Raw genomic sequence first — 18,013 nt, forward strand, 5'->3', positions numbered from 1 at the left:
CTTCACAAGATTTTTATTTTTGCTTGGGGACAGTTAGACCTGGAATTGTGTTGGCCATTGTTACACTTTGTAATGTCAACAGGGTCATTCAAGTGTTTACCTCACTATAATTGCAATGGAGGATAAAATGTGTGTTGTTGTAATAACTTGCGTTGTAAAATCCTATCTTACAGTATTATAAACTGCTGTGTAGTGTTTGGTGTCTCAGCTCATGGATCTATTGCTCAAACCGGCCTTCCTGAATTGTATTTTATTATCCCTCTGGTAACTAAAGCAGCACAACCCCACCAACAAAGCCCCATGTGTTGTTTTAGCACAGTGCTGTTTTCAGTCTAACTGCCTTGTAAACAAGGTTCTTACAGCTGAGTTTATAGTTGCTGTAGCTCTGCTCTAGATAATGTGCGCTGCCTCAAAAAGTAACTAAATGTCTAGTGTTGAGGTGATGCCATCGATGGGAGAAATCTGACCATGAACCATAAATAAAAACTTGAACCCCTTGCGTCAAGCATAAATTCAGATTAACAAGGCCACCTTTAAAAAAAATCATTCATCTGAAGTTTAGGTCACAGCAAGAAAATGCTGATCCTTTAACTATTCCCTGTGCATTTGTTTACTCTGTAATGTGTAAAATGCCAAACATGAAATACCACTATCACTGGTTCTTATGTGGATTTTGCTGCTTTTCTTTTGCACGACATAATTGAAAATTGAATACCTTCAGGTTTTGGATGTTGGTTTAATAAAGTTGGATAGCTGGTTTACCATTTATCAACATATTTGATAGACAATAGGATTTACCAGTAGACTGGTTGATAATGAGCAAATTGCAGAAATTGCAAGGGGCAGCAATAATGTCTCAGATGTTAAATGTTCTGTATGTAACATCAGGAGACTGTCTGGCTCCATAGTGATACTAGAAAAAAGTCTACAGGGCACCTTTTATGTCTGCAGCAATGAGATTAAGTTCAAAACCAGCAGACTTAGAGGCTCATTGGTTCTAATGGCCAGAGGTGTCAAACAGTGGCTTCAAGAGGTCACACAAAGTAGAGCAGGAGGACTGCTGTTAATGGTCACCATCGTGACTCTCTCCTGTTAGAGAAAGTTGTGATGAACAAATAAGAGGATCTGTAGTCTGTTCGCTGAACGAACAATGAAGCGACAGGGAATCCTTCTCTTCAGTGTTCAGTTTTGGTGACTTTGATCTCTGTGAAAATTGTTTGTCAATTACTGTAATAAGTGTGTGTGTGTGTATGTGTGTGTATGTGTGTGTATGTGTGTGTGCGTGCGGTCACTGTCTGATGACTCGTCTCTGAGGAGCAGCTGGTCCTGATAATGAGTGATGCTCACACACATATGATGAAGTACCAGTCACAGCTGTTTACCCCATGAGCTTGCCTCACTTATCAATATTCAATTAAGATCCCTGCAACCCCCCTCCCCCCCACCACACACACACACACACACACACACACACACACACACACACACACACACACACACACACACACACTTTCACTGAAGTAGCCATCCAGGGTTGAATGAAGGATGTTCAACTGTTTATTAACTCCATCTGTGTCTTGATCTTTTTTTTTTTTTTTTAAATTACTTGCGTTGTTGTGGTACTGAGTTACAATCTGATATTCAGTTCATACACATTGAACAATAATACATTCAACAACTTAAACGGACCTCTAATGGGGTGCAGTCTCACAAAAGCGATTCATGAGCACTTTCTCAAGTTCCAGCCAAGTGTCAGGCTGCATATAGGTAATCTGTTGTCTTTCCAGTTCACAAGGAGATGCAAAATGATGATCCTTTACATTGTATGAAACCACAACAACAAAATGGTTAAATATAGGAATGGACAGAGGTTTAGTCCACAGAATATGTCCACAGAATAAAATGCATTTTCTAATATGACATGGCAGTTATCAGCAGCATGATTTTTTGATTGTGCCTTCCAAAACCATTACAAATAACTGATGACACTATGATTAAGGTTTGGTTAGGTTTAGGGAAACATTGTGGTGTGGGCTAAAATGACTACTTCCTTAAGGTTACGGCACCTTCTTCGTCATGGTTACAACAACAACCCAATGGTTAAGGTTAGGCAGTAGGAAGCTAACAGCTGTCGATGTTTTGATGAACCGTCCTTCCACCCCGACCTCCTCCCTATGCCGACCTCGCCGCTAAGTAGTAACGTCACTTTATTTCCTCCTTTGCTTCCGTCATAATTACTCCAGCCGCTAGCGAGATTCTGTTACTTGAATGTTAACATATGTTGTTTGGGGGCGCTTGATTACATGACTGATCCTGTCCTTTTTCATGGGAGGACAGTCTTATCCATCCCTGTATTTATCTTTATATGACATATTCCCGAAATGGTCACTCCACTCTATGATTTCCCATTGGGCGTTCATCACCACTGAATCGGAACCTGTAGTTCAAGCAGAATTCCTAAAATAGCAAAAATAACAATGACAGGATCTCCTTGAGGTAAATATATCCTATCAGGATAAAGTATACTCCTGTCTGGGGGCCTGATTAGGTCCTTATGGGTTGTCCATAGCATCCGCATCCAAAAATAAATATATTTTTGGCAAAGAAAAATGGTTTTCCTAATGGTTGTCACTCTTACAGTTAGCGAATAAACCAACACAACAGCAGGACTCTTCCCATGTGGGGATTCCCTGGAGTAAATCTTCATCAAATGGGGGTCTGTGGTCTAATCTGCATTTATTCCAGGAACCACAGCATGAGTATTTCTGGGAACCCCTCTTGTAGACCCTCCATGTTGTTCGAGTTATGTAGTGCCTGTATAATACCAATGTTTGGATGGGAGCGACAGCAGCAGACTAGTCCCAGAGCCCCTTATTATCCCTCTGAGCTCCACTTTAATGCTGCCTGTCTCTGGCACTCTGGAGCCCGACCAGAGAGAAATTAGCCCTCTAATTGACAGACAAAAGAAAGTTCATCTCTACACTCTCTGATGATCGTTGTCTGATCTCCTCCCGCTTTTCTCTCTTTCCTCCTCTCTTCATGCTCCCTCTGTCACTTAGCAGTTTCCCCTCCTTCGCTCCCACTTGTGATCTGACTGTTTCCCTTCATTCCCCTCCAACTCTGTCTCTTTTCTCTCTCCCCATCACCCTCTTTCATCCCTCCTCTTCAGACAGTCGTCCTATCCCCCTGCTCGTCTCCTTCCCATAATTCATAGTGACAGGAAAGGTTAGAGCGCGCGTGGCGGAGCTCTGGCTGACAGAGAGAGGAGAGTCGAGTGTCTTTTAAAGCCTTGTCGTTACACACTGTTTACAAGTCGACACAGTCTGACTGAAAACACAGGAATGCAGCTTTGTCTGTGACTAATGTCAGCATTGAATCACTTGCACTTCCCAAGTACTTAAATCTGGAGAGTACAGTGATGACATGTAAGGATTAGTGCTACACTTACATGTTTATTATAACATGGATATCCTCCTGTCATGTTCTATGATGCAGGTTTCTGCTTTCATCAGTTTTATTTTGTGGTTTTAGATGTGGTTAAATGTAGATCAAACATTTTTTTCTTCATATTTAATGGTATACAATCACATTTTACTTTTACAGGAAAAGAATAAAATTGTTGTCTAAATTAAAAATATTGACACTGTTTACCTTCTGTTCTTATTACAACATCAAACTGACCGAAACAGTATAAAACCACGCAGGTGAGGTGGGAGGCTGGAGGCGCAATCACATCACATTAGTCATTAATCATTACACTAATTAAACCCAGCTGCAAAGGTTTCATGCTTAACAAATCATTAAATATATTTTCCCGTATTTAAATGGGTCAGCTAAATTAAGAAAACCAATTTAAAGAGCCAGTAATGCCAAATACAAACACATTTTGTTTTATTTCACTCACTTTGTTGTTTGTTGTCAATTCAGCACTGTCTCAGTCCTACCAAACTCTGTGCTAGAGCAGAATTTGGAAGTGTTTTCTGATCTGACGCTGCTATCAGCAAGGTAACATCAAATTACAGTTGAAAAATAAATACATTTTATGATGTGACAACTTTGTGGTTGAGGTTTGGTTAAGTTTAGGCCTTAAAACAGCTGTTTGGTCTTTTGCATTAATCAAAACCCAGTCAGGACCGATGCTATTTTTTTTAAAGAAGTGAGTCCCATTAAAGTAGTTTTGTTTTTATTTGTCCAGGTTATCTGTGTCTGAGAGTTCTGCCTACAAAGTAATGCAGTGGTGGTACATGGAATTTTGTTTGCAGCACTCACTGCAATGAAAAACTATATTTTACGGAATCTTTCCAGAACCAGTTTCCAGACTACTCTGGATAATCCACAGACCTCACTGTGAACTGTTCTCTTCAACAAGGCCTCCAAACTAATTGACACAATTTGTCATTCGTAGCTGCCTGCCACAACAACCTATTAAGCGTTTTCCGATTTGGTGGCAGCAGGACAAGATCATTTGTCAGGGCCTTCTGAATTGGTTGCAAATTACTGTTACAAAAGGGTTCATATTAGCATTTTCTGACCTGCCACTGCTATGGCTGACGTTTGGTTGGGTTTAAGCAAAAAAGAAAAAAAAAACTCAACAAAGATTATCATGGTTAAAATTGGACCTACTTGGTTAAGGTAAGGGAAAGATCATGATCATGGTAAGAAGAAAGGAATGATGACTGTTGGGAGGAAACAGGAAGTGAACTCTTTCATCACACATTGACAACTCATCCATCCACCTGAGGTCTTTTGAGTGAGACATAAACATGGGTCATTTTTAGGCTTTTGAGCAACATGACTTATACTGCCCTTTTCCTTGAGGAGATAGTGTACTTCCTTATTTCCAAAGAAATAGTCCCTACATAAACTTCTGACAGTGTGTTCTTATGGACTTGTTTTCTTGAACAATCAATCAATCAATCAATCAATTTTATAGTGCCATATCACAACAAAAGTCATCTCAAGATGTCACCATTTAATTTTTAAATGCTATGAGCACCATAAACAAATTCTATCACCTCTACTGTATTGGGTTGGAGGCAGAAATCTCAAATATCTCAAACCTGGACAAATAAAACCAAAACTATTTGCATGATTAGATCCTAGGGGTGTTATGATATGTGTATTTGTCCCGAACTGTCACGGTACAGACATTACAGTTCAGTACATGCAGATTTACGAAGAATACGCCCCATGATCCAAACAATTACTGTCTAAATAGTTTAATAATCCACTTACTCTGACTTGCAGAACAATAATTCTGGAGCGTGTGTTCCACCTGGAATGTTTTGGCAGCGCACCACTTAGCTGTAGCATGGATGTATGCTAGCTGGCGTTTAGCCAAGGTAGCCTGGTTACCCTGTAGTGTTGCTGACACTGACTCAGAATGACAAACGAGAGACCCATAACACTGACTGAGTGCAACGCTATTATTAAAATATGCTCCGTTATCTCCGTAGTGAAACAATACCGCGTCTCCCCGTCCCCCTCCCCTCTCTGTAACTGGCTTTTAACTCCACCTGCGAGTGAAGCAGTTCAGAACACACACATTTGATTTCTGATGTAGTCAGACAGCACATCATAAGAACCAGTTCTGAGAGAGAAAAATGTAGTTTAAAAGTGTTGCAGTAAAAGTAGTGGTTTGGTCCCTCTGACTGATATATTATTATATATGACATCATTAGATTATTAATACTGAAGCATCAGTGTTAGAGCAGCATGTTACTGTTGTAGCTGCTGGAGGTGGAGCTAGTTTCAACCACTTAATATACAGTTAGACCATATATCATCATAAAACAGCTGTCAGCAGGTGTTCTGACTCCTTGCAGGAAACAGAAAAGTTGTTTCCTCTTTCCACTGCAGCACAACTAAACTGTTCCAGTAATAGTTTTGGCCAATGAGCCATTGTTGGATTTTCACATTTTTCAAAGTAAAGGACCAAAATATTATTTTCTACCTTTCTTATTTTTTCCTGATGCACCGAAATTGTACCAAACCATGACCCCAAAACCAAGGTACATACTGAACTGTGAAATTTGTGTACTGTTACACCCCTATTAGATACCACTAGAGGTACATTTTTTCCTTTTATAATTTGGGTGAATTGACCCTTTAAAGCATTAAAATGTGACTCATTAGAAGGAGAGGGGCTGAGATACACAGTGATCAGATGGCTATCAAAGCTGACTTTGGGTCATGGCTGTTGAGATCATACTAATCAGCTGAGAGGGTAACAAACAGACAGAGGAAGGACAGGCACCGGATCGTTGGATTAGCATATAACAGGCCGGTAAACAAAAACAACAGAGCTTTCATTAATTAAGGACCATGGGGCTGGGCGGGCAGACGGATGGGCGAGGGCTGCTGAGACACTCCGAGTGCGGCACGGCGCCAGGCCTCCAACCACGCCAACCAGAACACAGCTGCCTAATGGAGCGCTGGCACCACCGAAGGACGGGGGAGTGGAGAGAGGGAAAAAAAAAAGAAAAAAATTGGAGATAAAAACTAAATAATCAAGGAATTTGTAGAAGAAAAAAGGCAGAGGGAGGCATGGGCCGAAAGACAAAAGGGGAAGAAAGAAAGGAAACAAAGTTTGCAAGGGAATTGAGAAAAGGAGGAAACAAAGGCAGATAAAAGGAGAGGGGGAGTGTGTGTGTGTGTCTGTGTGTGTGTGTGTGTGCGGAGGAAGAGATGAGATGGAGATAGAGATGGAGATTGGATGATATCCCTCTGTCTCTGTTCATTAATACCGTATGATCTCCTCTCTCCCTCCTTTGTGATTTTAACACATTTCTAATTAGCACAGAATCCTCTAAGTTGGAGAGGGAGGGAGGGGGGGAGAGAATCATATTTATATCTGTCTTTAATAAATTCACTTTCATTTGATCTTTTTTTAAACGCACAGGCTGCTGTGGAGCGCCTCTTCCCTTTCCCCTGACTCTGGCAAAATGAAAGGTGGTGTAAAAGCAGGGCTAATTGTTATGCTTGTAAGGAAGCTTGCACGGTAGCTGAAGTTGTTAGATTACAAAAAGTGGGGATTTTCAAAGTTTTACTGCTGTGCAAAAACACCCCCTCTGTGATTCAGAAGAGAAACTAAAGACCTAGAAATCTGGAATTATACAAACAACCTAGTCCTGCATTGCAGGAAGTAGTGAACCTTAGCGTTTTAGAGGTCAGCCTCTATATTTTAAATCACTTTTACTCCATCTGCTCTATTTTGTGTCTTCATAGATACAATGTCAATGTATCAGCGCATGAGGGAGGCTCCCTCCACGCCTTTCACTGAGAGACTTGGCAGCTCGTCTAATCAGAGTGCAATTAGACGGAGACTTCTCTGGGCGACAGAGGACTCTGATTACCCAAGAGTCACTGGGGGTATATTTAGTATCTCTGCTCCTGTTCCTCCGTGGTTAGCATGGCACCCCGGAGCTACAGCACGAGCTGGTGCATGGCGGAGACATTGGAAGGCGGGGTGGGCTGGACTTGGCAGAGGCGCTCGCTTAGACTGACTGACTGCTACTCAGCCCTAACAATGTTAACCTGATCCAAACCCTCATCATCCAGCCTCCCAGACTCCAGGCCCACAGACTGAGGGTGTTCCAAATTACACATATAACTTATCTCTTTATGCCTGTATCTCCTCTGTGCTCTGCTGGTCCTAGACTGCACATTGTGTTAGTCAGTCAGACTGATATATTGTTTCTCCCATTAGGAAGGCCAATATTATACCTTTTATTAAATCTAGCCCGGTATCTGTAGGAATTATCTTCATTTTGAGTGGTTCTGCAGCTCATGATTTACGTCCAGTGCCAATGCAAGAAGTAGTGTTCCCTTTATGTAACGAGGCAGAAAGTAAAGGTGTAGAGGTCAGGGTGGTGGATAGGCATGAAGTACGTCAGACTATCATGCAGGAGACAGAAGACTGCAGTTAATATTTGCCTTCTTATTAACCATAAACACAATCCTTCCCTAATTGGAACCAATTGCTGTTAGCTAGTCTTAACCATACCATAACCATAGATTATTTTACCATAAACACAATCTTTTCCTGACCTACCACCTTACCATCAGTAAAGTCAAACCATTGTAGAAAGCCAGAATATTAAAGGGATCTTGCCCAGTATGGATGGGAGGAACAGTTACAGTGACCAGTATCACTCTTAATACATATAAGCATGTGACTATTGTTTATTGTTTTATGATAGACTTGAAAAAATGTGGACCTGTCCTTTAAAATCAAGTATAAAACAAACAGCCACACCAAACCAAGACCACAGTCCTTACCTAACCTTAACAGTGAATGTTTTTCAGAAGTGTTGAGTATGAGCAGCTTGCCTTGGCTGTATGTTCAATATAAATGCTTTGTCAATATGTTATGCATAAAAAGATAATCTTTGCAGATTTGCTATTGCAAATTAGTTTTATATGAATGTAATTATGTGTAGATTTTTTTTAATATTTTGCAAAATGTATTAATTCATGTAAACAGATTCTAGTTTTAAAGGCATTAAATAAGTCTCATTTGTATTAGTTTGAGTGATTTGATGATGTTGCACGATGATCTATTTCAGTGGTTTGTCAGCATTTTCTGGCCCATGTCCTTGGTTTTAGATCCCCAAATCTCATTACCCCAGCAATTAATGAGCTGTCAAGCTGACACGTGAATTTGATCATGACATACTTTGGTAATCTATTTTCAAAAGTAGAGATAAAGCTCCAAATGGTCTCTATGGAAATAGTACTTCAGACCTTTAACATTATAGACTTATGTATCAAATCAATACCTTCCCCACTGAAACAATATGGATTCAAGATACTCTACTCTGATCTGTTGCTTCAGAGGGCTTTAGAGAGGAATGCAATTCTAGGTGGATTTAATTAAAGTTTTGCAAATCAAAATATCTTTTGGCAACTTCAGTCTAGTATCCTTCAGATCAGATCACCTTTAAGTACATCTCTTAAATTTCCAGTCAAGAAACACAGGAGCACATCTATTTCAAGCTGCTGCTCTGAGCCATAAACGTCTACGTCTATGTTTTACTGACCCATAATCCCCCTAAGTGCCCTCCCTCACCTTCTCTTCCCTCCATTTCATCTGTCTAGCAAAAACCTTTGCATGAAATTCGCTCTCACAATTTCAATTTAATGAGCTTTATTGGCATGAAAAGACAGTGTTTATATTGTCAAAGCAAACAAATATCAACAATAATAATAGTAATAATAATAATAAATGTGCACCTATATATATAATCACCAACCCTAGTAAATAGGGCATTGTAACTCATATGACAATCAATCAGTCAAAAAGCAAACAAACAACAACAACAGTCAGTATGAACTCAAAAAAGAACAACCAGTCTTTAATCTGGTGGCGTTTCACTGGATGTCCTTCAGGTTGTGGCAAGAGGCCAGATGTTTAGCTGCCAATATGCAGCAATTTTGTTTTTCTCCTCAACAGGTTTTTGAGTTTGTCCCTTTCTGATTGTCTTTCAAATTGATATTTGTGTAGAATTTTGGGGAGGAATATATTCTAATTTCTGCATATTTGTCGCAGTGTAGGAAAGAATGTCTCCACTGTTTTCTGTGTGCACAGTGAACACAGTTTATACCTAGTTCAGACTCAGCCTCAATGTCTCATCAGGCATGTATTTTTCTTTTGTCTTGTTATAATTTGGTTGGACCAGATTGTTTATGGACTGTCCTGAGGCTCTGTAGGGTTGGTAGAGGTTAGGGAACTGAGTCTCAGGACCACTTGGTTGAAGGGACTCTTTTCCTGGTTCATCTCTTGGTGTTTCAGGGCTTTGTGGTGGAATATTTGAGAATTTGATGGCTCTTTTTTCAATTTTAATTTGGAGGAGGTATTGGCCCAGTTCTGCTTGGCATTATTTGTAGTGTTTCTGTGAAGGTGTAATGTACTTTTACAGAAATTCACATGAAGTGAAATCCTTATCAGTTGTCAGCACTTTGGGGAACAGCCTCCGGCTTCCACAGATCAAGGCAGGCGTGTCAATAACCATGTTCACAGAGATGAAAGCCGAGCCTCACGAGCCAGTTGGGTTCAGGAGTCTGCAGGCGCTGCTGAGGTGTAGTGTTGCTGTTGCTGTCAATCATTCTGTGTGAACCCCACAGATCGGAGGCAACCTGAGGACCGTGATCAGAGTGTTCCGTCTGTTTGACTACAACCGAGAAGGACACATCCAACAGCACGAGTTCCGCCGCATCCTGGACAGCTACCTCATCCACCTGACAGACAAGGAGTTTCACAGGTTTATGCATCACATACAGTCTGATACAACAGGTTGCACATCAAATGTAAAGGAACACACACATACCACACATTACAACTAGTTGACTGTTCAGTGAGGTGGGAGTTCAAACACACACCTCCTACTAAGATATTGCTCTGCAAGCTACACACAAGTCAAATTTGGTTTATATAAAGGGTGAGAATAACTAGTCACCTCAAACCACGTCTGATTTGATAAATTAATGTAACCACCTCCAAGTTCAAGATGAGGCATCAAAGATATTTTTAGGTTTTACAGGGAAAAAAGCGTGGGCTCTTCATGTAAAAATATTCAAAATGTGATTTTAAAAAAACTGCCCTTACACATGACACATCATATCAATTTACTGAATCTTCTCTAAGAAGATGAGTGGATCCTAAACTAGTTTATGCAAAAATAAAGACAAAATTGAAACAAATATCATTTATGCCCCTTTCAGTAAACACTTATTAGTGCTATTGATGTACACAATCTCCCTCACACACACACACACACACACACACACACACACACACACACACACACACACTCACACACACACACACACACACACACACAAATACACTATACCTCTGTGTGTCTGAGCTCCACAGCTATAATATCTGCAATCATAGAACATGTATAATCAAACCAAACCTATCCTCTTTCCTATGCGTGCACACACTAATGTGTTGCACGCATACACACACACACATTTTCAACCAACCAGCACAGGCCCCCAACTATTCCAGTATTCCCAGTGGCGGGAAGACGTCAGTCAGCTAAGACGAGATCACTAGCACTGACTTTGTGGTCAGCCTTTGTCTCAGGATGAGAGAGAGCTAATTGACTTCTAAAACTTCGGGCCCTGCAGTCAAATCCACTCCAGAAACACCGCTCAACTTTTTTGACGTGGCTCTAGAGGATTGTGTGCGACAGGTTCATTTTCAATGGCTTTAATTGGTTTTAGTGCTCAGGACTCTCTTTCTCTCTCTCTCTCTCTCTCACACACACACACACACTCCCTCTGTCTGTGTCTTAGAACAGATAAAACCAAGCATAAAGCATGACCTCTTTTCTCATCTTGCCATGACATCGGCATGGATTTCTTGACATTAGTTCACCTGCAAAAGTATTTTTTAAGCATAAATGTCTAGCATGTGTTTGCTTTTTCTAGGTTGTGGAGTCATTACAGTCCCAATAACATGGCCACCATTTCCTATGTACTATTCCTGGATAAACTTGGTTTTGGCAACAGCCATAACTTCAACATCACACCAGTCTGCACTAAGCTAGGTATGGATACAGTGGATTAGACTTTGGATTTAAGCAATGTGATTGAGAGGGAGCAGCAGGGAACACAAACCAAGACGCAAACAAGACTTAGAGTCTACAGTCATGCCAGTGGCTCAGTGAGGCTGTACTAAAGGCACAGTGGTGCTTTGAGCTAAATGCTAACATCAGTATGCTAACATGCTCACAGTGACAATGTCACATGCGTATGATGAAATGTTTACCATGGTCACCGTGACTGTTAGCGTGCTAACATTTGCCAATTAGCACTACACACAAAGTATAGCTGAGACTGATGGGAATGTCTTTAGTTTTGCAGGTATTTGGTCATAAACCATCACATAACCTGATGCACCAGATGGTTTGTTACACAGAACCATCTGAGAAGTCATCCTTTCAAACTGTTTGGAAAAGGGCAGGCACTTTCAAGAAATACTTGGCAGGTGATTGGATGAACCCTCTGGCTATCACCATCTATCACCATCTTACCTTGTGAGGCAGCTGGATTTACAAGATCATGTGCGAATCCTCATAGGACGCTGACTAGTCTGAACAACCAGTGGTTCATGATCTCGCGAATCCAGCTGCCTCACAGGGTAATCATAAAGTTATGGTCATAAGGTATTGGCCAAAGTGAAAATTTGACCTGATGATAAGGGATCACCAACGTTATTACAATTTATCCTGAGGATAACTTGAATATTTTCCAAATTTTGTGCCAATCCATCTTGCAGAAGTTGAGCTATTGTGCAAAGTGAAAAATTTAACCTGCTGGTGGCACTAGATGAAAAGACGGGGTAACTTAATTCATTAGAATTCATCCTCTGGTCAACATATATACAAAATAAAAAAGCAATCCATTCTGTATTTCATGTTTTATGTAATCTAGCTTAAATCCAGCCTAAAACTATGTTGGCCATGTATGTAAAGTAAAAAAATGGAATAAAGACTTATTTTGCGTTTTATAGAGGCATCCAGTCGACGGACAACACCACCTGAGAAAGTCAAACAGAGGAAACAGAGACCAGAATCTCAGTCCAGCTCATGCATTGCACCATCAGTCCTTCCACACAGGAAGCTGCAGACTCTCTTCTACGACAAGGTACAGACTTGTCTGCATGACTTTGTGTGTTTTATTCATTCTGTTTGCATGTCACCATCTGGCCCTCTCCCCTGCATTATCCTCTTTAAAGACGGAGGGGTAAATTGGCTCTAAGTGGCGCGTCAGGATGCAAACGGCAGAGGGAACACTTCTAATTAAAATGTTTGCCCAGAAAAATCAGCTCCTGAGTTAGTGTGTTAATCATGGCTAATTTGCGGGAAAGGCGGCAGAGTTGGGGCTGGCTCTTCTTACGCATCCGAGAGTCGCACTGGGATGTTCTCCATGGCAACCGCAACCAGAGATGACTCACTTCCTTTTCTTATAGGGGAGAGAAAGACAAAGCCAGGGAAGGTCTGTGTCTACAGTAATATATGATTGATTGTGTGCACAACAGTATGTTCTTCTACCTGTCAGCTGTGTATGAACTCGACCCCGGTGTGGCAAGCGCTGCAGGCCTTTGACACCACCCACTCTGGCCTGGTAAAACAGGATGTCCTCAGGGCTGTTCTCAACAGCTTTATATTTCCCATGAACACTCATTCCTTCCAGAAGCTGACCAGCCGGTAGGGAAAGCAATGTTTTATTTATTTATCATTTTTATTTTGACTCTGCTTTCTTTTTATCTGCTCTTCCTCGGCCTCCTTGCCCTTCACTCTTCAAATCTTAAAAATCTAGCTATCAACTATTCTGTGTAATATATTTTTCATGAATGTGTATGGATCGTGTGTGTGCAGGTATGGTGTAAAAGCAACAGGGCCGGTGAGATGGAAACACTTCCTGGGAAACTTCATGAGCCCGGGCAAAGAAGAGGGCGATACAAATCTTCACACTCATAGGTCAGTTTGAAATTACATTTTTAGTCCCTTTACACAGAGAATATACACAAGTGGCAAGGAGTGTTTTTTCTCATTCATATGTCAATCATATGTTGGAATTATATTGCATACAGTAAATGTGTTAACATTCTTTTATTCACTTTTGGACTATTGAGCGATGATGAAAAGCTTTGCATGATCTCACTGCTGAAATTTACGTTCGATAAAAGCAGATAAATTAACTTTTCAACTTTTCTTCAACCTCCTTAACCTTGCTTGAGACGAGGAGAGGAGCAGCTCCAGCACATACAGAAAGCACATGGTACTGTCTAATGTGCTGTTGTTGTGCTAACCTTATCTCTAATCAGAGATTAGCAAACTAAATTATGTATATGGGCGAGTGGATTAACGATAAAACTTCTAAAATCGAAATTTTAATCTCACTCCTAGTTCATGAATACAATTCATCCATGTGCTTGTGTTAGTTTATTAATAGTTACTAGTTTGCTAGCTGTTATTGTTAACTGTTGATTCTTGTAACTAAACTGCTAAAGAGCAGAAGTTTTTGACAGTTACTGGACAGACCCTGATTTGTACATAGCCCTGGAAAACCAAGGTGGATTATTTGTTATCTGGCCAATGGAGACACATATATGTGGCTAAGTGTAAATGAAAGTGTCTTACTGTAAATCTCATCTGGATTTAAGTGTAAATGGTGCCTGAAGAGGTGCACATGTAAGTAGTTACGGCATAGCTACAGAGCCTATGCACATAGCTGCTGTAGGTATACTGTATCCACTTAACACACGTTTATAAATCAAGCTTTAGGTTAAGGGCAGGGTTAGGGAACTAACAAAAGATTATGGTTATGATTAGAAAGAAAAGCCAACATTAATTTTTGGACTGTGACAAGACACAAACTTCATTCTCCTGCACCCAAGTTCGATGCACAATATGCCCACCTACCACCCCAGCCTCAACACCCTTCAGCCTCGTCAACACAAGAAGTTTTTCAATCGTCCATCTCACGTGTGCTCGGCAGAACAGATAAGCTTCTGTTGTAATCAATAAAGTTGTCTACACAGACTGCATAAAGACTTGTGATTCACTCACAAATTTAGAAATATTGAAAAAGGACATGTATGTTGGGATGTAGATAGTACAGTAGTATAGTACCTCTGTTAATTGCATTCCTTTCCTTTTCTTTCATTCCCACCTATCTCCCATCCCAGGAACTCTGACCAGCCTTTCCAAGATAAAGACAATTTGGATCTCCTGGACATTTACCCACGTCTGAAAGAGATCTTCCATCAGAACAGGGTAGGAATCAGGACAGGAAGCTATAAAATCTATAAAAGATCAGCCCAAAAACTGAGTGATGAACCTGCTACTTCTGGAACAAACAAACTGAGATGCTTCAAAACCTTTCCCTTATTTGCACAGCCTTGCGAAAACCGTAGTAGGAGACAAGACAGAAGTGATTTTGAATGTTATCAGACAGGACACGAGGGAGTAATCTCAGCAGATTGCTAAGAGACAAAGGCACATGCTGAGGTGTATGTTTTAAATATAACTGCCAGACAGCTTTACAGATGAGCCAATCATCATCTGCAGCTTTTTGATGGCCATAAACACGATTAGATGATTGCATATGGCCACTGGTTAGCCACTCAGTCACTAGCCATATGTTCGTCTGACAGCCATCGCCTTCAACACGCCTTCGCATCGAGTTCTGCCTCTTTAATTTCAAATCAGTCTACTTCAGCTGGATGAAACTTTGGAGTTAAACAAACTTCGGGGGAAGGGGGGTTGAATTTTCGATTAATTCACTGTTATGTTTGATGTTGCTGCTGCCACTCACAAAACAACAGTTGGCTTCCAAGTTTAAGGAAGTACGTGTCTGTGTGTGTACGTGTGTGAAGCCTCTCCCAGATATGAATCACACATATCTATCTGCCAGGATCTCCTCCTTTTAATGGCATGGGAGGGAAAAAAAAAATCCCTCCATCAACTGTTTTAATAATCTATTCAGCGGGTGGGAGATCAAACAAGAGTGTCCTCACACCGCCAGCCAATAATGAGGTTTTTCACTCAGGCAGGTTCGAAGCCAACTATGGTTTTTAGACTATCTCTGGGGAAGAATTCAAGAGCTTGGGCAACTTGTAGTGATTCCCAATGTTTGTCTATGATACATAATCTCATCAGATGAATGCTTTATTATGCCAGGCCATAGATAGTACAAAGTGCATAATCATATAAAGCACACAACATTGACATGGGGAACACACACATCATTAATTAAAACATGTACATTTTAGTGTAATGCAATATAATCGTTCTTGATATTTGAGACAGAGGGTTGTGATGTTGTGTTGGATTGCATTCATGTAGATGTAAAGTAGGCAATTCCATTAGAGATCATCATGTAAATCTCTGTGCTCCTGTTTGTCTGTTTAAAACTTGTATAACGCAGCAGTCATACAAAATGATGTCATTGACTACATTCAGAGCTCAGACTCAGTGATAACTTTAGCTTGTCCAAGTAAAAAAAAAAATTGAAGGAAATTTGGGAACAAACAAAATAACAGCAGAGTCAAAGAAAGCAAAAAAATAAGTAAATGGGTAGAGATTTTTTTTTTCATTGTTTTGAATTGCGAATTTAGTAAAACTTTATGAACTGTACTGAACTGTACTATCAGTTCACATCTGTCAGTGAAAATCTTTGATGTTTTTGTCTACTTTTTTTCAACAAAATCATTGCTTTGTAAAGACTTAGCAGATCGAACTTTACACTGTAATTCCAAGTGAAAAATAAACTTTTGATAGTCTGTCAATATTATATATTTAGAGTACATTAAGGCTACCTGTTATTCTGACTAATAAAATAAAATATATATATATCTATATATATATTTTTTTTTATGTTCTCTGCTGAGTGCACAGTTCAAGATGGAAAAATTGGATTGTTTTTGTTATTCCATTTAATCAAAAAAGAGTAAAATGGTTTCTTAAGAGAACTGATTAATGAGTTAACTAGCAAGTAGCTACTAGTAGAAGTGAATTATATTAAATGTTAAATAGAGCAATAGTAACGTTGGCTAATAAGTACATATAATAAGTACCAATTGAAGAGACAACTGTTGAATGATGAGACTTTTTATTTGAAAATCAGATTTGCCACTAAGACCTCTCAGATGAAAACAGTGCAAAGCCACACTTGCTCTGGAAGCATTTCTTTGGACTGTATACTTGCAATTAAAAGTATCATTTCATAGAGTTGGCCATACTCCAAACAAATCCTTGTTGCCAACAAGAACAAAATACCATGACGCTATGATATAGTGCAAGTAGAAGAGACTTTACCACAGGAATATGACATTAACATGATTTATTAAGACTAAGGTTTGGCACAGACTCAGTCTTGTGACGGCAAGGCTGACCAAGGCTGGTGCAGATCCTGTCAGAGTCCTCTTCAGGAGGGTGCCTAAGCTAGAGTGGAGTCTGATCTAGAATCCAAAAGGGAACTTGTTAAAATTGTTGAAGTGAAGTTAGCTAACATCACCTCTTCATTAGCAGCATGTCAGCAGATTTGAAGCTTACTGATTCCCTTGCAACTCTGAAGGCTTCAGTATTCTTCAAAGTGCTTGTCACTCATCTAAGGGTATCTGAAACCCCCTTTTCAGACAGTTAAAATATACTGCGTCTAACAATTTTTTTTTTTTTTTGAAACAGATGATCTGATGATAATGTCCACTTCATGCAGTGATTGGCCAGGTTCGCAAAATATTAAAGTATGAATGGTTTGAACTTCTCTCTTCAGCTTTTTTTAACTCTTCATACAGTTACCCCGCTCATTTTTTGCCTGAGAGCAACACCATGAATGTCTTTGAGGGGAAACTGAAAGCGTACACCATTATCCTAATTTGTGTGATTCATTGCGTTGAGACAAAGACATGAAAAAGACAGAGTGCTTGGAAAGAGATCAGGCTTTTTGTCCTTCCCGTGACGCATTTTAGTTTATTTTAAGTACTCTGAGACCCTTTACTTGACCTCTGTCTTCAAAATCTCTGGATTTTTACTTTTACTTGATTTATCCTTCACTTCTGGAAACCTGTCAGCTTGAGTCAACCCTGCCCACTTCTTTAGTTTATGACATGGTGGTCAATTCTAACTTTGGTTGTACATTTGTGCTCACTACACTGTATCTACAATGAACATCATACTGTTCCTGTGAAATGAATGTTCACATAGCCCTGTCTTTCCAGAAGGAGGTAGGTTGGATCACCAGGGCAGACCTGCGACACTTGCTAGAGAGACCAGGTGGGAGCCAACCCAAGACCCCCCAGCCCCGCCTTCGCAATACACAGATCACACAGCTGCTCAATGTACTGGACCCAGATCACAGCGGGGTCATCCAGCTGGCCAGTCTGGAGAGACTCAACCCCAGCATCCCCTCTGCTACCTCCCCTGGTAACAACGCTGAGCCGCTGAACGAGGAGACAGATCCCACCTCTACTGTATGCGTGTGTAATTTGCTAGTG

General features: G+C 40.3%; 1 protein-coding gene across 5 annotated transcripts in view; it reads left to right on the forward strand.

Annotated features, from left to right (window-relative positions):
- The window catches only part of efcab6 (EF-hand calcium binding domain 6), a 62,874-nt gene that overhangs the window by 12,240 nt on the left and 32,621 nt on the right, over positions 1 to 18,013 (forward strand). For 3 of the 5 annotated variants that reach the window (XM_067581095.1, XM_067581097.1, XM_067581098.1), the window contains exons 5-11: positions 10,126 to 10,262; positions 11,440 to 11,558; positions 12,524 to 12,657; positions 13,072 to 13,220; positions 13,392 to 13,493; positions 14,705 to 14,792; positions 17,738 to 17,995. In XM_067581095.1, the coding sequence (XP_067437196.1) occupies positions 10,126 to 10,262; positions 11,440 to 11,558; positions 12,524 to 12,657; positions 13,072 to 13,220; positions 13,392 to 13,493; positions 14,705 to 14,792; positions 17,738 to 17,995 (987 nt within the window). The remainder of the gene's footprint in view (positions 1 to 10,125; positions 10,263 to 11,439; positions 11,559 to 12,523; positions 12,658 to 13,071; positions 13,221 to 13,391; positions 13,494 to 14,704; positions 14,793 to 17,737; positions 17,996 to 18,013) is intronic. The other 2 variants (XM_067581096.1, XM_067581099.1) reach the window with 1 other exon arrangement.

This window comes from Thunnus thynnus, chromosome 23, assembly GCF_963924715.1.
Source record: "Thunnus thynnus chromosome 23, fThuThy2.1, whole genome shotgun sequence".
NCBI lineage: Eukaryota > Metazoa > Chordata > Actinopteri > Scombriformes > Scombridae > Thunnus > Thunnus thynnus.